The sequence below is a fragment of the Salmo salar genome, chromosome 13, assembly GCF_965601325.2.
Source record: "Salmo salar chromosome 13, fSalSal1, whole genome shotgun sequence".
Taxonomy (NCBI): domain Eukaryota; kingdom Metazoa; phylum Chordata; class Actinopteri; order Salmoniformes; family Salmonidae; genus Salmo; species Salmo salar.
This window is the reverse complement of record NC_138303.1, coordinates 89,696,451-89,719,164: the sequence shown is the minus strand read 5'-3', so window position 1 is coordinate 89,719,164 and position 22,714 is coordinate 89,696,451. Positions and strand designations below refer to the sequence as shown.

Here is a 22,714-nt window from a genome sequence, read left to right as displayed (position 1 = left end):
GTTTACCGGTATAAGCTAGTTGCCTAGTTTGTTAACAACACGGCAGTGAGTGTGAGCAGTGTTCAGACATTTGCTGCGGTTGTGTCTGGTTGTATTTATTCATTTCAATAAAGTGTTTGTTTTCCCTCTCCTCTCCAGGGGAAAGATGGATGGTATGATCAAGTGATGCACTTGAGATGAGAAAAAAACATTTCTGTCAAGCGCATCAGTAAAATGGTCCGGCTGTTGCCAATAAATACCTCATCCCTATTTCCATCCAAACCTTTCCTTATGATGATGAATTCACTTCCAAACTATAACTGTATTACCATTCCACCACGCAATAACAAGACACAATGTTACTGTAAACAAACACCTGCATTTATTTACATTAAAACTAAAGCAAAAAATTATTCCTATCACAAGTGGTAAATTGTTCCATAATGAAAATAAACAAACCAGTTTGAAAAGCTATGATGAATCATAGAATCATTTCAAACATTGTATATATTATGTGTGTAAAGCCAAAAATGCCTCAAGATTCAAACATACATTTTATTTAACAAATCACTACTCAGAAGCATTGACATCAAATTATCCTATGTTCCATATTAATATTTGTATCTAATGCATAGAAAAACTGGAAATGGGAAAAGATATGCAGAGTTATGCTCCCACTGAGAAGATATGCAAAATAGTCTATCCCACACACTTTAAACATTTCCTTCCAATGCACATGAACAGACAGGAGCAATGGAAACATGGACACATGAAAACCCACTTGTGGACATGGAGATACATAATTTACATATTTACGACTGAAAATTCATAAGGTTAAACTAAAGGATATCATTGTCACTCAGTAAGGCCAAATTCGTTCCATGAAATTAGTGCCTTTTGCATCCTTTTAATATTTTAAGTAGAAACTGTGCACCAATATTACATTTTTAAAAGACTTGTATTCATTTAAGTGCCCTTTAATATAGATCACATGAAGAATTCAATAAATCTGATTTGTATATGAAAAATGTTTTATCATTTTGACCTGTCCCTTAACCCTCTTAATCCCAACATTTCTCCACGTGTTCACCATTGTTATTAAGCCCTAGTTATTTTTGTTGCTTTGACAAAAATACACTTCTAAAGAATATTATTTATTTCATGTGATTAGTGATTTGTTTACATCTGTCCCTCATTTTAAAGGAGAGGTTATTTTTTACAACCAAATCTCTATTTCACAATAAAGAAAACACCAACATTGTGTCTTAATTGGGTGTTGGGCCACCACAAGCTGCCTGAAAAGCTCTTCTACAAGGGGCTGGAACTTCCTGTGTGGAAGCAACCCATGCTTTCAATAGACTATATACTTTGTATCACCCATTTACTCAAGTGTTTCCTTTATTTTGTAGAAGGGACAAAGCGGTATCACTCGAGTCGCAACAAAATAGAATAGAACATTGCGGATAAAGTTCGGAATGACACAATTTCATGTGTACAACATCTAAAGACCTGAATCACTATACTGAGAGCTTTGATGTTTCGAACAGGACATATTTCGGTGTTTTTGGATCCTTTATCTGTTCTGTTGGCCCACATACTACACAACGAGGGTGAGAGAGCGATTTGCTGTTTGGAGTAAGTTTCTCAAAAACATGCGAAATCACAAAAAGGTGTCTGGACCTGTCTACTGCACGCCATTTACAAACAAAAATTGAGATTTGGTTGTAAAAAAGAAAAACAGGTCTCCTTTATGGTCAACCCTGCTATGTGAACTGAACTCTCATTTTAATGTGGTGAAATTAGTCATTTTTCTATATTTTCTTCTAAAAGAAACTGAACATCTAATAGTAAAATCCTAGTGGAAAAGCAGGTGAGCTGGCTCTACTATTTTCAGCCATGTTCTGGTGTTCTGTGGTGGAAAAGTGAACGGGTTGAACATAACATGTCAACTCTGTTACCGATAGGTAGATAGGCTAGACATTTAACAATGATACTTTTTTTGTCAAGCTTACTTTCAATTGTGCCTCCCCGTTTCCCATCTTGAGACGGGAAAACATGTTTTTTATGAAGGCGCATGTGCTCTTTATGACAGAATTTTAAAATGAGGTGTTACACTACTCAAAAGGCACCCAATTAGTGGAACGACACAGCTATATCCTACATGAGACAATTCATCCAGGGATTAGATCAGAACTTCTGTTGCAAACATGCTTTTTTCCCCCCCATGAGGGACATGGGGCTTATAGCACTATGACAATTTGCCTCAAAACCCCTTTTTTCCCCTGATATCCAGTGCATGTATATCTTGATAGCTAAAGAAAGAACAAGATCCCTAGAAAGCCCCCGTCATAGCAGATAGTAAATGCATTCCCTTGAAAACCAACAGACATGACAGGAAGAAACAAACGCATGGCGGAGCTTCAAACGAGCCAGACCAAAACCATTCCAGCATGAACTAATGTATGCAAATGTACCAGATCCAACGCATGTGACATAAAGCCCTATCCCTTCACAGCAGCTCTCCCTCCCATTCTCTAAGAACCATTAAAAATCAAAACAGTATTGAAGCAAGATAAATACTTGTGTCTTTCTTTCTTCTATACACTGATATTGGCTAAATATTCCTTGAAGTGCAAGAGCAAACAGTCCAAACACATGTAGAGGAGACAAGTGCATTTCTAAGTGGTAAGGAGGATATGCTGGAGTGTCAGGCGTATGGACTTGCAGTGAGAAGTCAGGTTGTAGGGAGACGGCCTGATACAGTCATTTGAATAAACCACAAGCTCTCCAGCCCTCAAACAGAGATGACAACAGGAGCTTAAAGATGCACTCCGGGATCCAAATTCATAACATATTGCACAAATTGGATTCATAACATATGACGTGCTACCCAAAAAACAGGGACCACTTTTGGCTCGTGAGCACCACTTTCAAAACTACTGGCTGAAATGATACAAAAGTTTGAGAATGCATCAGCTTTTCATAGGCTATCTTAAATAAGCCAGTGGTGAGAAGCTCTACAGATAGCTCTTAAATAAGCCAGTGGTGAGAAGCTCTACAGATAGCTCTTAAATAAGCCAGTGGTGAGAAGCTCTACAGATAGCTCTTAAATAAGCCAGTGGTGATAAACTGTATTTATATCACTTCAAAGCTGTAGAGTTGATGTGGAAAATATGTTGTGAGAGATTGTTCTTTTCAAAGCTCTTAGTAGCAAGTGAAAATGGCTATAACATGTTATTTCAATAGAAGTTGTATGTGCACTCTGACTTTCCCCTGCCCTTGCCTCTGGTGCTAGCTAGCATTGCTCACTGATGTTCATATGAGGATGGTATGGGGGAGGGGTATTATGAGTATATAAAGGATGGTACATCCGTCTCTGGTATGTTCGTGTAGGATGGTGGTTAGAGAGAGAGATGTAGCTTTAGTCTCTGTTACGCTGTGGACTCTGCCAGATTTGCATCACTGTCACTTTCCTTCCGGGAGTGTCTGCTGGAACCCCTCTCCTTCTCATCCTCTTCACTGAGGTGTCTCCGGTACAGAGGAGGGCTGTGGAAGGAGAGAGGAGAAAGAGAGGGCTTTATATAGGAGAAACACTGCTGAACTGAACCCTGGCTGAAAACTACGGGTGCTTGAGATCTGTAGAGGTCACAGGACACATATCAAGCTTCCTCCAGGGGTCAAGGCCAGGGACAGCAGTATAAGCTGCTCCAATAGCAGCTCAGCACAATGACCCTTTCCACTGTGTCAATCAATAGTGCAGGAAAGATCATGCAGGGATGCCAAGGGCCAAACAAACCAAAACACTGCATTTCAAGGTCAGAACATATGCCTGTGTTTTCTTTTGTTTTTTTACAGTGTTATTTTCCTTTCTCTGGAAGCTTCGTAACAGCCATATGGTGAGGTGGAAGGATAGAGTGAAAATAGAAAAGGTTTAAGGTTAGCATGGTTAGGGATCAGTCTTTCATAACCCTGCTTCAGGGCTAAAGTGGAGCATCCATTTTTACTTTGAACAACATAATGAAATAAGAATAAAGCAGTGGTACAGTAAATATACTAAGCTGGGTAACATCACCTCTATAGTCAAAGCGACTCTGCCCACATTTCTATTATTATCCTGCTGTTAAAGAAACTGACCTACTGTATGGTTACCCTCAATCTAGCATATTAAATACATGGTGGCTATATGCAGTAATCAGTGTTCATGTTCAATTAGGTGTATAGTTATGTCTTGTTGAGGCCTGGAGGGAGCACATTTAAAGTGGTCGTGCTTGATGGATGGTTGTGTACCAGGGATTGTGCTGTACTGCAGTCATTAATCACATGGGCACCTAGCTGTCTACTAGTTTGTACATTCAAAACATCACCATGCACCACGTTCAGGGAGAAATCTCTATTTACATGCACAGACAATTATGTGTCCCATTTTAAATGCTTAGAGATGGGGAACCTTATGCCACAAAGTATGTTTCATCTAAGCAATTGTCATGAGTCATCATTACTCCTCAAAAAGAAATGCATTTTTCTGTGGTATTTCATATCTACCTGGACCCACACCGAGTGGATGAACACTTACTTACATTTTAGTAATTTAGCAGGCGCTCTTACCCATAGCGACTTACAGGAGCAATTAGGGTTAAGTGCTTTGCTCAAGAGCACAGAAATATATTTTTTACCTAGTCAGCTCGGGGATTCGACCCGCGACCTTTCGTTTACTGGCCCAATGCTCTTAACTGGTAGGCCGTCATTGTAAAATAAGAATTTGTTCTTAACTGACTTGCCTAGTTAAATAAAAGGTTAAATAAAACATTTAAACTGCTAGGCTACCTGCCGCTAGGCTACCTTCAAGTTCATACCTGGCATGAACTTCAACTTGTCAAATGAATAAATACGTAATCAAACAAGGTTAACATGTTAATAATGTTGCTATAAAGTCAACAGGTTTGGATAGAGTCACACCATGCTTTCACTCCATTCCCAGGCATAACCTACTGCAGGCCAGGGGCTTTAGTAACTATCAGACTTGTAGAAATACTTCATCACTGTGCTGTCCATCTTTTTCTTCTTCTTGGGGTCTCTGTTCAGCGCCCTCTTCCTCATCTGAGGCAGGGCGGGCTGGACTTCTCTTCACACTGTTGGCGCTGCGGTAGGAGTCTGTTGAGGCCGAGCTGGAGGAAGAGGACTCCTTCCTGGACTTCTTGCCTTTCTTCTTGGAGATCCTCCTGTTGCAACGGTCGTCTTGAGTCTGAGGAGCTGTCTGAGGAGCTCTTCTTCTTGGCCTTGCCTCTGCGGGAGCTGGAGCTAGTGGTGCTGCGGGAGCTGGAGCTGCTGGAAGACCTGGTGCTTTAGTCCACCACCGAGCGACGCACACTGGAAAAAACGGCCCAGACCCTCATCCTTCTTCACGGCTCACACTGGTGATGCTGCTAATGGTGGTCATAATACCATCATCCATGTTCGGCATGCTTCTATGAGTGGGCCTGCTAGGGGCCAGGAAGGACACCTTGGAGTCCTTGTCAAAGTCAGGGCTGTGTGGGGCCCAGCAGCACTCCAGACCCTTTCTGGCCCTGCTGGTGGCCTCAGAGTAGGCCTGGGAGATGACCAAGCCATGGTCATCATCTTGGGACTTGTTTTAAGAGCTGACCAACATGCTATCGTCCTAGTCTGTGGACTTAGACTTGGCTTAGTGTTAGAGTTGACTTAGCCTTGCGTAGGAAGGTGCGGTCCGCTGTGTACTGAAGAGGGAGCTCTCATCCCCCTGGCATCCGATGGAGTCTTTCAGGTTGGAGCACTTCCTGTAGCTAAGGGAACTCATCACAGACACCGACCTGCTGTCTACTTATTTGCCTTCCTTGCTCCCTCCTTTTATCTCTTATCTCCTTACCGTCTATCCCTTCCTTTGCATCTACATTCACTGCATTTCTGAGAGGCCAGGAGGAGGAGGTTGTAGGAAACATGGACACCATGGAAACAATCAACAGAGATACATGAGAGAAACAGATAGAGAACAGATGAGAATTTAGAGACTTGAGAGAGAAATGATGAAATTGAAGCGAGTCTAATAAGGAAAGTTAGGTTGTGAGTCGATCTGCTAAAGCTCATCAAAGAAAGCAGATATATACGGGGCTAACCTGTGCTGTCTGCCAGGGGGGAGGAGATGTATTCATCTCAGGCAGAGCAGAGAGAGGGGCCATTTAGCAGACATGCCAGCTGGCCATGGGCCACTTCAATAAATCTGACAGGCAGCACAGCGCCTGCTTCCCTCTGCCTGCTGTCATTAGAGGGATGATAGGGAGGCAGAGAGAGATGACACCTAATCTCATGAAATACTTACCCTTCCATTCCACCCTGCCTCAGGTAATCCTGGGCTCTTTAGCTCTCAGCAGGGTAAAGGCATATAGGATGGGAATGAGGAAGCCTGCACTGCTCTATCAGGGACCAGCCAGAAAGAAGGGGGGTGATATCATAATGAAGTGCCTGAGGAGGCTGATAAACAGACCAACAGACAGACAGGACAACACAACACTGACCTGGAGCTCTTCAGACTGCCCTCCGCTGACAGGGTCTTGGTGGATCCCTTATTCTTGGACAACCAGGACTTGACATCGTCCACACGGTCCTCCACCTCTGAGTCCGTGTCCAAGTCGTCACCACTGTGGGAAAGAGACCGAAGGAGAACAAACAGTGTTGTTATGTTGCTGTTTGCAGGAGGCAGAGCAGTTTAAGCCCAGGGAGGGCCATTGCAGATCCACCGCAGAGGACAACTGTTGGTTTGGACAGGAAGTACAACACAGAGATGACCCACACACAGACCAATCAAAATGTATCAATGTAATAACATAACAGCTTTCTGATGCAGTTAGTCAAACATGTGTTCCAGTCATGGTGGCAATAAACTGTGGTTAGTGCAATGTAAAGGCAGGCAAGCTTTAGGGAGACCACAACAGCCTATTGACTTCGAGCAATGACAGACCCATATGCACCCATTCACAAACTAGTTTACTAGTCAGGTGTTGTACTCCTACTTTCTGAATATTAATCAAATTATCTGTCACAAAGCTAAAGTTATGCCAAAGTAAGTAAGTAAGTAAGTAAGTTTGATGAAAAAACTAAAACAAAGCTAATTTGAAAGCAAGAATAAACAGCTATTAGACAATTGGTGCATCCATAAATATGGGTACAGTACCTGAGTGCTTTCCCTTCCCATGTTAAGTGTATAATCGCTTACGATGGGGGCGGCCGAGCGAAACGACTCGTGGTGCCTCCGAGCAGAGCAGAATGCAAATGAATGGAGCTCATGAAGGCGTAATTAACTCGGTGGCCATAGCCAGGCTGTTAAGGCCTCTGTGGTGTGTGGCTGAGCGTGGCCTGTTGATGTAGATTGTTATTGGGGCTGAGCCGATGACAGCCCTCTAGCCCTGGCCTTGACAATAACAAGCAGTAAACAGAGACTGGAAGGAACCCAAGGAGAAAGTATATTAGATCATGCCTCTGAAAGGTCGGCAGGCACATTTCAATCCGGATTCATCTGTTCCTCACTCCCAGAGGTGAAGCATCTCTGCCTCTGCATTATGCATCTGTTTGTCTCCGGGAGAGGAAGGGCGAGGGCACCCACAGGGTCTAAAGACAGATTATGAACAAATATGTCTGGGAACCATTAAGCCTAGCAGTGTTCATTAGTTTATAGTAACAGAATGAGCTATAAAGGAAAATCCTCAAAGAACACACACTGCAGTCAAGGAGGAGTAATCATTTGGATCATAACCAACAACAATGTTCAGTGTCTGACGTCAATCCAATGTTCAGTGTCTGACGTCAATCCAGTCAACAATGTTCAGTGTCTGATGTGGCATGACAGCAATACAAATACCAAAGCAAGGCACAGCTCTCCCCTGTCCCAGCTTATCTGGTGAGGCTGGGACAGAATGCAAAGTGCTTATCGCGAGCCAACGTAGTGCATCATATTCAAAGAGGTCTCCGACGATGGCCTTCTTAAATGGTAATAGTTAAATGGTATAGACCGCTGGGCAGCATCCCCCTGCTCACATATTTATTAGCAATATGTTGCTCAGGACAAGGCAATAAATCACACGTTCAACCAAGTCTCCATGGAGAACAAAATGTTTGAGTTGCCTCCTCTCTACCTGCATGGAGGCACACACAAACTGGATGGAGAGACCACTTTGGGGGAGAGAAATAGACAATTCTGGCTTTTGCGGCAGTGTATGGACATCAACATTAGCTACATTACATTCAGTCACTCAGGGTCTCTCATTTTCAATGTATCAAACAAAGCTTGATGGGAAAGGACTGACTCCCACAAAGTGTACAAGGCAAAACTACGCACATCTTTCCCACATACACACCTGCACTGGAGCAGCTGTGGCACACACAGAGGCGGCTTGTAATCGAGGGCTTTGCAAATGGTGTCACACAATTTATGTCCTTGGCCTCACACCACTGGCGAAACAGCGCTGAGGCTCCAGGGAGCACCAGATTTAGCGCTCGACATTAATTGCTTCTGACAATCGGCCTCCACTGGTTGTATATCTCTGTTACATATTTTACCTTTAATTATTACATATACATTACCAGTCAAAAGTTTGGACAGACCTGCTCATTCAAGGGTTTTTATTTTTACTATTTTCTACATTGTAAAAAATAATAGCGAAGACATCAAAAACTATGAAATAACACATTTGGAATCATGTAGTAACCAACAAAGTGTTAAACAAATCAAGATATATTTGAGATTCTTCAAAGTAGCCACCCTTTGCCTTGATGACAGCTTTGCAGACTCTTGGCATTCTCTCAACCAGCTTCATGAGGTAGTCACCTGGAATGCATTTCAATTAGCCTTGTTAAAAGTTAATTTGCGGAATTTCTTTCCTTCTTAATGCGTTTGAGACAATTAGCTGCATCTTGACAGGGTAGGGGTGGTATACAAAAGATAGCCCTTTTTAGTAAAATACCAAGTTCATATTATTGCAAGAACAGCTCAAATGTGCAAAAGGAAACGACAGTCCATCATTACTTTAAGACATGAAGGTCAGTCCGGAAAATTTCAAGAAATTTGAAAGTGTCTTCAAGTGCAGTCGCAAAAACCACCAAGCACTATGATGAAACTGGCACTCATGAGGACCGCCACAGGAAAGGAAGACCCAGAGTTACCTCTGCTGCAGAGGATAAGTTCATTAGAGTTAACTGCACCTCAGATTGCAGCCCAAATAAATGCCTCAGAGTTCAAGAAACAGACATCTCAACATCAACTGTTCAGAGGAGACTGTGTGAATCAGGCCTTCATTGTTGAAATACTGCAAAGAAACCACTACTAAACGACACCAATAAGAAGAAACTTGTTTGGGCCAAGAAACACAAGCAATGGACATTAGACTGGTGGAAATCTGCCCTTTGGTTTGATGAGTCCAAATTTTTAATTTTTGGTTCCAACCGCTGTGTCTTTGTGAGACGCAGAGCAGGTGAACGGATGATCTCAGCATGTGTGGTTCCTACCGTGATGCATGGAGGTGGTGTGATGGTGCTTTGCTGGTGACACTGTTGGTGATTAATTTAGAATTCAAGGCACACTTAACCAGCATGGCTACCACAGCATTCTGTAGCGTTACGCGATCCCATCTGGTTTGCGCTTACTGGGACTATCATTTGTTTTTCAACAGGACAATGATCCAAAACACACATCCAGGCTGTGTAAGGGCTATTTGACCAAGGAGAGTGACGGAGTGCTGCATCAGATGACCTGGCCTCCATAATCACCCGAACTCAACCCAATTGAGATGGTTTGGGATGAGTTGGACTGCAGAGTGATGGAAAAGCAGCCAACAAGTGCTCAGCATATGGGGGAAATCCTTAAAGACTGTTTGAAAAGCATTCCTCATGAAGCTGGTTGAGAGAATGCTAAGAGTGTGCAAAGCTGTCATCAAGGCAAAGGGTGGCTACTTTAAAGAACACACATTTTTGGTTACTACATGATTCCAAATGTGTTATTTCATAGTATTGATGTCTTCACTATTATTCTACAATGTATAAAATAGTAAAAATAAAGAAAAACCCTTGATCGAGTACGTGTCCAAACTTTGGACTGGTACTGTACTTATATACCATCATACAGCTCCTATGGATTATTCCTGTCTACAGTATTCTGCACATAGATAGTCTTGGTCCCAGCATCTCATATCAAATCGTTATTGATCACATTCACATATTTAGCAGATGCTATTGCAGGTGTAGCGAAATGCTTGTGTTCCTAGCTTCAATAGTGCAGTAGTATCTAACAGTGCAGTAGTATCTAAAAACGATTCACAACAATACACAAATCTATAAGTAAAAGAATAGAAATAAGAAATATATAAATATTAGATTGAGCAATGTCAGAGTGGCATTGACTAAAATACAGTATATACATATGAGATGAGTAAAGCAGTATGTAAACATTATTAAAGTAACTAGTGTTCCATTATTAAAGTGACCAGTGATTCCATGTCTCTGTATATAGGGCAGCAGCCTCTAAGGTGCAGGGTTGTGTAACCGGGTGGAAGCCGGCTAGTGATGGCTATTTAACAGTCTGATGGCCTTGAGATAGACGCCGTTTTCCAGTCTCTCGGTCCCAGATTTGATGCACCTGTACTGACCTCGCCTTCTGGATGATAGCAGGGTGAACAGGCCTTGGCTCGGGTGGTTGATGTCCTTGATGAGCTTATTGGCCATCCTGTGACATTGGGTGCTGTAGGTGTCCTGGAGGGCAGGTAGTTTGCCCCTGGTGATGCGTTGGGCAGACCGCACCACCCTCTGGAGAGCCCTGTGGTTGCAGGTGGTGCAGTTGCCATACCAGGCGGTGATACAGCCGAAAGGATGATCTCAATTGTGCATCTGTAAAAGTTTGTGAGGGTTTTAGGGACCAAGACAAATTTCTTCAGCCTCCTGAGGTTGAAGAGGTGCTGATGCTGTTGCGCCTTCTTCACCACTCTGTGTGGGTGGACCATTTCAGATCGTCAGTGATGAGTACGCTGAGGAACTTGAAACTTTCCACCTTCTCCACTGCGGTCCAGTCGATGTGGATAGGGGCGTGCTCTCTCCGCTGTTCCCTGAAGTCCATGACATCATGGTCACACAGTGTTTACTGCTCATAGCAGAGACAGATCCACTAAATCCATGTCATTTGAGTACTGCGTACACAATCAGACTCACTGCACACTCTTCAAGGATTGGTTGTGTGTGATCTTCCTACGACCATGACGCGATTCATTTGACAAAGAACTGCCTGAAATAGAATAGTGCACTGGAAAGATGACATCCTTTCCTCTTAATGTTTACAGTGCTTGTCAGAAAAGGTGGAAAAAGATGTTCAAACATTCTCAGACCTACTCATCATTCTTTATCCCTTTCACTCAAAAAAAAAAAAAAAAAAAATCCTACCATTGTCACCTTTTTCCTGGTGCAATTACTACAAATAAAGATAAAATGGGAGCGCTAACCCGTCTGAACATTCCACTCCATAAATTCACAGACAAATAAATTCTTCCATTATTGTTTATCGTACTGCTTTTACATACAGATCAAAGGTGGGGACAAATTTGCCAAGTAACCATGGGGATTCACTTTCTTTTCTCAAAAGCTTCTAAGTGAGGAACCCATAGTCTTGATGCTAACATACAAAGACAGTGCACTGTGCTGATTCACATGAGCTGCCTGTCTGTCTGCTGGCAAATGAATTAATAACAATAAGAGGAATTGAATCATAGGGAAGTGTTCTCTATTGGAACAAGCAATTAGAGGTTAATACTGATACAAATCATGCATGCTAAGAAAATTAACTGATCACACCAACTACAAATCACTCACACTGTCATCCAAAATTGTGATGCACATTTGCATTTTTTCATCAAAATATGACGAGCTACAACTGGAATCGGAATGTTAACTTTAATTATGGGTCATTAGAATTAATGCTTAACCAGAAAGACTTATGTTGAAGTCTAAAGTGAGTAAGCTAGAACATATTAAACAAGCAGCTCAACCAGATCCTACAGAGAGCGAACCTACAAAGACTATAGGGTGATTCCACACCAGCTGACAATATTTTTGGTATCTCAGATTGTTCGGGCAATTCTCAAAGAAACTTTGCCTCCCATAAGACTATGATCTTGATGTCATCATGCTCCTTATAGTGTGCTCTTACATACAGTTCATTACTCTGAGCTTTTAACACAATGCACATTAGTGACATCTGCTGGTCATCAATAAAAGCAGTGTTTGATGGTCAGACGTTTTCTCCTTGGTTCAGCGGTTACATGCCGACTCTAGCGGGCACGTCCTTTTCTCTGGATCTTTTTAGAATTTAACTCATTTTGAGTCACTATTGTGTTGTATCTACTCTGACAATTAATACACAGATTAAAAGGGGAAACCCAGTTAGATCTAGTAATCTCTCCTCCATCTGAGGACTTTATATGGCGGTTGGCAACCAACTTTAAGGTGCATTACCACCACCAACTAAACGTCCATGAGTGTTTGTGTTTCGGCATGGCCCCAAATTAATATAGTTGGTTCAGAGTTAGTTTTGATATTTCAACCTGTCCAGATTGCGTCTGGTGTACATGTACAAAATCAACATGCATGCGATGTTGAACGCACGAGCGTGCCTGGTCTAGTCAGCATGTTAGTCATGAGTCGTAGTAGCCCACAATCAGATACCAGTGTAGGTTCACAGCTTCCATCACGCTTCCCTTTTTTTGTTGTTGCTGTGAATCCATTTTATTTACTGTCAAAAACTGTGAATATATGGTATTATTTAGGATGCTTAAGACCAAAGCTTATACTTTACTAAATACAACTAATTGTTTGAACAATGTGCAGAAAGTGTGGTGTCAAATAAAACAATTTTCTAAATAATATGACTTCGCAGGGATTCGACCTCATTCCCTGTTGTCTGTGAATGGTTCTGGTCCCCGGGAACCCGACTACCTGTTAGGGCTACCGTTCAAGTGATGCTACATATAAAAATCCTTACTACATTGGAAGTACAGTGTCCAGTAGAGGTTGGTGTTTGAAAGCAACTTGGAATCGAAGACACCGGAACTGTGGCGAAATCAGTTGGATTTTGCATTTTTCAACACACGGTTTGAAAAACCACACAATCAAACTAAGCTACAAGACGCCATTGATCACATGATAATGTTTATTTGAAAAGAGCATTGGAGCTCCATTATCAATCGTCCCATCAGTATCAATTTATATGTAAAAATGGATCACGTCATTAAACGTACCAGAGAGCTGACTCTGGAGATTTGACACATACTCCTTAGTGTTTACTCAAATATGGAGTATGACACCATTAGGAGGCATATATAGGTCTAAAAAGGGCCTGAAATGACTAATTTCGTCGTGATTTTCTAAAAAATCATTTGCGATACAAAATGTAAAAAGCATGTTTAACAAACTTTTCCCCAATGAAGTTCCAATCTGAGAATTGCCAGAACAATCTGGCCGTAGTGGAAAAAGTAACCAATTTTCATACTTGAGTAAAAGTAAAGATACCTTAATAGAAAATGACTCAAGTAAAAGTGAAAGTCACCCAGTAAAATACTACTTGAGTAGAAGTCTAAAAGTATTTGATTTTAAACATACTTTAGTATCAAAAGTAAATGTAATCACAAAATGTACTTAAGTATCAAAAGTAAGAGTATAAATCATTTCAAATTCCTTCTATGAAGCAAACCAGACAGCACCATTTTTTTGTTTTTTACATTTACGAATAGCCAGGGGCACACTCCAACATTTAGACAATTTACAAACAAACAAAGCATGTGTGTTTAATGATCAGATCAGAGGCAGTAGGGATGACCAGGGATGTTGTCTTGATAAGTGCTTGAATTGGACCATTTTCCTGTTCAGCTAAGCATTCAAAATGTACTTTTGGGCATCAGGGAAAATGTATGGAATAAAAAGTACAATATTTTCTTTAGGAATGTAGTTAAGTAAATGATATAAAAAATATAAATAGTAAAGTACAGATACCCCAAAACACTACTTAAGTACTTTACACCACTGCAATCTGAGATAGCAAAAATATTTTCCGCTCCCGCCTGGTGTGGAATTGCCCTTGTGTTATCAATAGGTTGTACTGTAGAGAAAAGTAACAACGCTCTTAAACGCAATGAAATCAGTTATTAGGTTGGTTATTGAAAGTATCAAAAGCATGCATGTAAAATGGCGTGTCCCATAACACAGGATGCAGGGCAGAGGTCCATGGTTGTTGTGTAAACAGGACAATGGTTAATAATATTTCATGGGAATGTGATGCAATATCTGCAGGTATTCTATTTGTTTTTAATTTCCCAGAGCAGTGAGTATCCCTCAAACAGTAAGTTAATTAGCGATGTTAACCTTAGTCATTTTAACTAAGTTCCTTTTGCTCAAAATGTCATCATAAACAGCAGGAGTGAAATGTCTCCATAATACAGCACCATTCTCTTATCTGTGACAGTGATTTTAAAACTTGGAAATCTAACAATACTGAGAAAAAGTAAGGATGCATTGTCCATTCTCACATTTTGTTCTTTCGTTTCTGATACTTTGTCACCATGCCTTGTACACTGGGCAATGAGTGGGAGAGGAAACAAAAAAAGGAAAAAGTGAGAAACAGAAAATGAGAAATACAGCCAACAGATTGTGAAAAGAACAACCCGGGGATGTAGTGTGCCTCAGGGTAGATGGAGCTACATTGTGTGCAAAAAAGGACAATAAGCCTCAAAACAACTGCTGCAAAAAAATCTGATGAACCTCATCCATACTGCACAGTTTTGGGCAGTGATTCAGAATACCAACTCACTCATTCTCGCTCTGACCCCATTGTTTGAAAAGGGAAGGAGTCTAAACTCCCGCTCAGAGGCCATGTATCACTGTCATGTTTACTTCAGTGGGGCTCAGAGGTAGTGTAACCCTGAATCTGCTCATAAAAAGGAAGGAAAAACAATTAGCACAGGGGAGCGGATTAGAGGAGAAAAGAGAGGGAAGAGAGGAAAGAGAGAGAAAAGAAAGACAAAATAAAAGAAAGGAGGAGAAGAATGTGGGGTAAAGAGAAACTACAAAATCTGGTCAAAATAATGAACAGGTGTTTCTGACAATTTTATTACAAAGAGAAACTGTACTTCGGGAGGGACCTACTTGTTTATGATGTCATCTTCTCCGTCACTGTCGACCATCTCATCTTCAATGGCGGCCTGCAAGTCTCCGATCCTCTTGAATGCCAGCTTGAGGTCCAACTGCAGGCTCTGATTGGCTGCCTCCAGACTCTCTATGTCCATGTCCTATTGGGTCGGGATGACACAGAACTAGTGACCGTCACCCCAAAACGCTTGCCGCCGCCCCCCCCAAAATGTGGACTGCACGCTCTTCCTTACCAGCTCGTGCTTCTTGCGGCTGGCCTCAGCCTCCTTCTTGGACAGCTCAGCCATCTCCTCTTTGATGTCCCTCATCTGTCTCTGCACACGTTTGTTCTGCTCCTTCTCCCTGTTCTCTCCATTCCCGCGGTGGTCTCTCTCCTCTGTCATCTTCTCCAGGTTCTCCTTAAGACGGCCCGTCAGGCTCTGGGGACGAGGAGACGGAACCGGGTCAGAACTTTCTAGAACCTCATTAAACACACAGCTGAGACATCCAGCATAGGTGGCGGAGCACATTTCACTTTGAAGTTTGTGGTTAATGTACTTGGAGAAGGGTCAAATTGAGGCCACAGATAATTTCAATTGAGCTCAGGTGTGCAGAAATCACAGCTGGCCAGAGAAAGATAGTATGGCTGTTGTAAAATGTATTTCCCCTCACAGCACTTGTTCAATGACCCAAATGTGGCCTCACAGCTTGCCCTCTACCTCCCACATACAAGCCCCTTTCTCTCTCGCTCACACACACACACACACACAACACTTTCCCTCCCTCCTTGTCCCACCACCTTGCTACCTCGCTCCCTCCCTTTACCTTCCACTCTCGCTACCTCTCCCTCCCTCTCCCCTCGTCTCACCTCCAGGCGTTTGATCTGGGTCCTCTCATACTCCAACTTGGTTTCCAGCTCGCGGATCTTGGCCTCCTGCCTGCTGACCAGAGACTTCTCCACCATGGACTGCTCCTGGAACTCCAGCTGGCTATGCAGGGACTGCAACTGGAGGGGGCCACACACACACACACACACACACACAGAGAGAGAAGAGTACTATTAACACTGCACACCACTCTGCCCTACACAACCAACCTCTCTCTAATCAATACTAGGCCTCCATACTTTTACAACAGATACTCGATAATTGCAAAAATAAGAACATTTCAGCTCTTCCCTTATCTGCATTGTGAATATCATCCCCCCTGCTGAATTTTTGGGAATCTAGCCAGCATTATTGTTGCCCTTCATGCTAGGAATATCTAATGTTAATAGCCAATAAGCTGAGGATAACATAACCCCAGTAGCCTGTAATGTCCAGAAGGAGAGATGGAGAACCAGGCCTGAATAACGATCACAGATCCCACCACGGAGGGGAAGAAGATCAATGCTTTGTAAACTTGTTCCGTCTTAAGAAAGAGGAGATACACTAAATAAAAATACACCAAAATGCACCACGGCTACTAATGAGGAGCTTTGCATCTGATAGTAGGATTTGGAGCTGGCCTTTCATGTGATTAAAGAACACAATGCTCCTATCATAGTGGATCTGTTAATCACTACAGGGCTACAGGATTTAGATGGCTATCTATTGCCGCCTTTGGTGGCAGCTCTTAAAACCCCCTTACAGCCAGCAATATTAGCTGTAAGATCAGGCACTAAGCACACAGAGCTCTGAGCCTCTCCAGGTAAAGGTCAAGTTAATAGTGTAGGTGTAGGACATCATGTATGACTCTGCCGAGGGCATGTTGTCATCTGAGCGGCTGATGAATGTGCAGGGCTCCAGTCACCCGAGCCAGTCTGTAGACCCTGTTAACATCTGGCAAATGGTATCAGCGCATCGGGTCTCGGACCAACAGGCTCCAAGACAGCTGCTACCACCAGGCCATCAGACTGGTGAACAGCTAACCCTTGCTGTCTACCTGCACCTTAGAGACTATTTGCATTGACTATTCACACATCCAAACCTTACACACACACTCACAGTCAACACTGCTGTTCCATTTATTTACTAGCATATTTATTCCACTGCTGACCAATACATTATCCACTTTATTTGCAAATACAGTCATAATCGATGTCACACATTGATAATTTATACTGAATATCCTGTGTACATATAACCTTTATTATTTATTTTACTACTTTCTCCTACTTATTTGAGATTTTGATTATTGACATACTTCTGCACTGCTGAGGGAGCCTGAAAGTAAGCATTTCTATGCACTGTTTATACCTGCTGTGAATTGTGTATGTGATGAATAATATTTGATTTGTATATAGGTGTGACAGGGATGGGTGGAGGGGGATAGGAGGGGGACTTCCAGTGGGATCGGGGTTCCCCTGGCAGGCAGCCATGGAAGTTTGCGTTGTAATGTGTACCTTGTCCTGGATCTCCTGCTTCTCCTTCATGGCTTCCTCTAGCTGGACCTGGATGTCACTGATCTGGGCCAGGTCTCTGGCAGACTGACAACACAAACACACAAGAGACAGTTACAGTAGTTTCTTATGTGGAATGGTAACATTGAACGTAGGTATTTCTTCTTAGGTGGGTTAATAGCCAATAGTAAAGTATTAAAAATAAGATATTGTAATAATCTTATTATAATTAATATAATCTCCTGTGGAACAGATTGCATCTCTCAATGCTATTTAGTGGCATTTATCTCTAACGTCTCAACACAGCTCCGCCTACACATAGGAAAATACATTAGCAGCTTTTTAAAGTGCACAGCCTGTGGCACCCACGTCGTGTCACACTAAAGGCATAGAGACAAAGTAAATGATGATAAATGATTATAAACTCCTGCTGAAAATGGAGGTATTGTCACATCAGCTGTCACTTGTGATTCCTATGAGACGTGACTCATGGCCCACTTATAAAGGTAGGTCGGAGGCTTAGTCATCCTGTGCAGTGTTCATGAGAGAGAGATGTACAGTGCATTCGGAGAGTATTCAGACCCTTTGACTTTTTCCACATTTTGTTACGCTACAGCCTTATTCTAAAATTGATTACATAGTTGTCCCCCCCTCTACACACACACAACACACCATAATGACAAAGCAAAAACAGATTTTTCGAAATGTTTGCAAATGATTCAAAATAAAAACTGAAATATCACATTTACATAAGTATTCAGACCCTTTACTGAGTACTTTGTTGAAGCACCTTTGGTAGCAATTACAGCCTCGAGTCTTCTTGGGTAAGACGCTACAAGATCAGCACACCTGTATTTGGGGAGTTTCTCCCATTCTTCTCTGCATATCCTCTCAAGTTCTGTCAGGTTGGATGGGGAGTGTCGCTGCACAGCTATTTTTCAGGTCTCTCCAAAGATATTCGATCGGGTTCAAGTCCGGGCTCTGGCTGGGCCACTCAAGGACATTCAGAGACTTGTCCCGAAGCCACTCCTGCGCTGTCTTGGCTGTGTGCTTAGGGCTGTTGTCCTGTTGGAAGGTGAACCGTTGCCCCAGTCTGAGGTCCTGACAACTCTGGAGCATCAATGATCTCTCTGTATTTTACTCCGTTCATCTTTCCCTCGATCCTGACTAGTCTCCCAGTCCCAGCCGCTGAAAAACATCCCAACAGCATGATGCTGCCACCACCATGCTTCACCATAGGGATGGTGCCATGTTTCCACCAGACATGACACTTGGCATTCAGGCCCAAGTGTTTAATCTTGGTTTCATCAGACCAGAGAATCTTGTTTCTCATGATCTGAGTCCATTAGGTGCCTTTTGGCAAACTCCAAGCGGGCTGTCGTGCCTTTTACTGAGGAGTGGCTTGTGTCTGGCCACTCTATCATAAAGGCCTGATTGGTGGAGGGCTGCAGAGAGAGTCGTCCTTCTGCAAGGTTCTCCCATCTGCCATGCACTGTGTCATGACTCTCCTGGTTGAGGATCCAAGGCCTCAGATCAGCTTGGCAAATGGCTGACGGCCAACCTTTTCATTTGTGACTCGGACACCAACCACTGGTGGGGGGGGGGGGGGGTCCCGAGACACAAAGGGGGTAATACTAGCCCAGACCCATGAAGCCACACTGCTTCTTGACACAATGCCCACTTAACCTGGAAGCCAGCCGCACCAATGTGTCGGAGGAAACACCGTACACCTGGCGACCGTGTCAGCGTGCACTGCGCCCGGCCCGCCACAGGAGTCGCTAGTGCACGACGGGACAAGGACATCCCTGCCGGCCAAACCCTCCCCTAACCCGGGCGATGCTGGGCCAAATTGTGCACCGCCCCATGGGTCTCTCAGTCGCGGCCAGCTGCGGCAGAGTCTAGACTCGAACCCAGAATCTCTAGTGGCACAGCTAGCACTGCGATACAGTGCCTTGGAACAATATTTCTACAATAGGAATGTTAGGAATGGTCAGTGGGGACCTAAAGAATAATCATGTCAGTTTATTTTGTGATTTTATTAAAAACTGTATGAACCAACTTAGGAAGGAAACACATTCTACTGTAGCTTTCAAGTTTCCATCCAATATGATGTTATAACAATATGAAGAACGATTAACCTATTTTTGTTAAGATAGGAATGTGATTTAGGTTTTCTAATGATAATGATTTTTCATGTCCGTTGCACATTAACTAAGCCACGCCCCTAATGAGGTCAGAAAAGCGTGTCAGTGTGATGGAACTGCCTTTCCGACCAGAGTGCTTAAAAAGGACTCGCTAAGGATGAACATACAGCGTCAGTTGAACGTTACGAATGGTTGAAACTACCAGACCAGCACATTGCCGGGTTGCTACTGGCGTGTATAGCGGTCGGGAGCTGAACCCTGAATAATCAACCAAAGACTAGACCAGCAGATGTGAAGCCGTGGCTACACGTTGAAATGGTTGGAAACTCAAAACGAGGTGAGAAGATAACCTCACCTATCAGACCAGAAAAGCTTGGAGCGTTGGCCACACGTTTAAATGGTTAGCAACTCTTAACACGAGGTGAAGATAAAGACTAGACCAGAACACTTGACAGTCTGCAGCTGTGCATGTTATTTTTATATATTTAACCTTTATTTAACTAGGAAAGACAGTTAAGAACAAATTCTTATTTACAATGACGGCCTACACCGGCCAAACTTGGACGACGCTGAGCCAATTGTGTGCCGCCCTACGGGACTCCCAATCACGGCCGGTTGTGATACAGCCTGGATTCGAACCAGGGTGTCTGTAGTGACGCCTTTAGCACTGAGATGCAGTGCCTTAGACCACTGCGCCCCTCGGGACCCCATAAATGTAAAGGGATCTAGAACTTGACCACCAGAGCAACCAGAGCCTTACATCCAGAGACAATTCCCATAGAAGGATCGATTGGTTTCAGAGAGACAACAGACAAAGACATCTACACGTAAATACATTACATTCCTTAACCAAACGGGTGGTAGTTTGTGTGCAAGGTATATGGTTACAGTGAGCGTAGTTCCCAAATGTATGATAAATGTCCCTTTATATCGCTCTTTATCTACCCCGCCCTCTCCATGTGTAACAAGCCGTCATGTCTTGTCAGTCCACTAGGGACCTTTGTCTCATGTAAGTGTGCATGTGTATTCTCTGTTATTATTTAGTTAGTTAATTATTTATTTACTAAGTCAATTTGTGTAGTACTGATTAATCAGAAAAGGCTGGGGTTCCTGCGGATTCAAGAAGTATGCAACGTTCAGAATGAGACTGATATAAAGTAATGATTAATAAGTGACTTAGCGATAACATATTTGTGGACATTCTCTCTTTCTCCCCTGACCCATCTGTCTATCTCCTCATTTGAATTCCATGCTGTCACAGTTACCAGCCCTTTCAAGCTTAACATCCTTATCATTTATCGCCCTCCAGGTTCCCTTGGAGAGTTCATCAATGAGCTTGACGCCTTGATAAGTTCCTTTCCTGAGGATGGCTCACCTCTCACAGTTCTGGGTGACTTTAACCTCCCCACGTCTACCTTCGACTCATTCCTCTCTGCCTCCTTCTTTCCACTCCTCTCCTCTTTTGACCTCACCCTCTCACCTTCCCCCCCTACTCACAAGGCAGGCAATACGCTTGACCTCATCTTTACTAGATGCTGTTCTTCCACTAATCTCATTGCAACTCCCCTCCAAATCTCCGACCACTACCTTGTATCCTTTTCCCTCTTGCTCTCATCCAACACTTCTCACTCTGCCCCTTCTCGGATGGTATTGCGCCGTCCCAACCTTCGCTCTCTCTCTCCCGCTACTCTCTCCTCTTCCATCCTATCATCTCTTCCCTCTGCTCAAACCTTCTCCAACCTATCTCCTGATTCTGCCTCCTCAACCCTCCTCTCCTCCCTTTCTGCATCCTTTGATTTTCTCTGTCCCCTATCCTCCAGGCCGGCTCGGTCCTCCCCTCCTGCTCCGTGGCTCGACGACTCACTACGAGCTCACAGAACAAGGCTCCGGGCAGCCGAGCGGAAATGGAGGAAAACTCGCCTCCCTGCGGACCTGGCATCCTTTCACTCACTCCTCTCTACATTCTCCTCTTCTGTCTCTGCTGCTAAAGCCACTTTCTACCACTCTAAATTCCAAGCATCTGCCTCTAACCCTAGGAAGCTCTTTGCTACCTTCTCCTCCCTCCTGAATCCTACTCCCCCTCCCCCCCCCCTCCTCCCTCTCTGCGGATGACTTCGTCAACCATTTTGAAAAGAAGGTTGACGATATCCGATCCTCGTTTGCTAAGTCAAACGACACCGCTGGTCCTGCTCACACTGCCCTACCCTGTGCTTTGACCTCTTTCTCCCCTCTCTCTCCAGATGAAATCTCGCGTCTTGTGACGGCCGGCCGCCCAACAACCTGCCCACTTGACCCTATCCCCTCCTCTCTTCTCCAGACCATTTCCGGAGACCTTCTCCCCTACCTCACCTCGCTCATCAACTCATCCTTGACCGCTGGCTACGTCCCTTCCGTCTTCAAGAGAGCGAGAGTTGCACCCCTTCTGAAAAAACCTACACTCGATCCCTCCGATGTCAACAACTACAGACCAGTATCCCTTCTTTCCTTTCTCTCCAAAACTCTTGAACGTGCCGTCCTTGGCCAGCTCTCTTGCTATCTCTCTCAGAATGACCTTCTTGATCCTAATCAGTCAGGTTTCAAGACTGGGCATTCAACTGAGACTGCTCTTCTCTGTGTCGCGGAGGCTCTCCGCACTGCTAAAGCTAACTCTCTCTCCTCTGCTCTCATCCTTCTAGACCTATCTGCTGCCTTTGATACCGTGAACCATCAGATCCTCCTCTCCACCCTCTCCGAGCTGGGCATCTCCGGCGCCGCCCACGCTTGGATTGCGTCCTACCTGACAGGTCGCTCCTACCAGGTGGCGTGGCGAGAATCTGTCTCCGCACCACGTGCTCTCACCACTGGTGTCCCCCAGGGCTCTGTTCTTGGCCCACTCCTATTCTCGCTATACACCAAGTCACTTGGCTCTGTCATATCCTCACATGGTCTCTCATATCATTGCTATGCAGATGACACACAATTAATCTTCTCCTTTCCCTCTTCTGACAACCAGGTGGCGAATCGCATCTCTGCATGTCTGGCAGACATATCAGTGTGGATGACGGATCAC

At 43.6% G+C, this 22,714-nt stretch overlaps 1 protein-coding gene across 1 annotated transcript in view; it reads right to left on the bottom strand.

Annotated features, from left to right (window-relative positions):
• Positions 1–338: 338 nt before the first annotated feature.
• The window catches only part of LOC106568078 (unconventional myosin-XVIIIa), a 111,442-nt gene continuing 89,066 nt past the window's right edge, over positions 339–22,714 (bottom strand). The window contains exons 35-40 of the mRNA XM_014138085.3: positions 17,525–17,608; positions 16,010–16,147; positions 15,396–15,581; positions 15,160–15,302; positions 6,507–6,629; positions 339–3,525 (exon numbers count right to left, since the gene is read on the bottom strand). Coding sequence (XP_013993560.1) covers positions 3,411–3,525; positions 6,507–6,629; positions 15,160–15,302; positions 15,396–15,581; positions 16,010–16,147; positions 17,525–17,608 — 789 coding nt within the window. The 3' untranslated portion in view covers positions 339–3,410. The remainder of the gene's footprint in view (positions 3,526–6,506; positions 6,630–15,159; positions 15,303–15,395; positions 15,582–16,009; positions 16,148–17,524; positions 17,609–22,714) is intronic.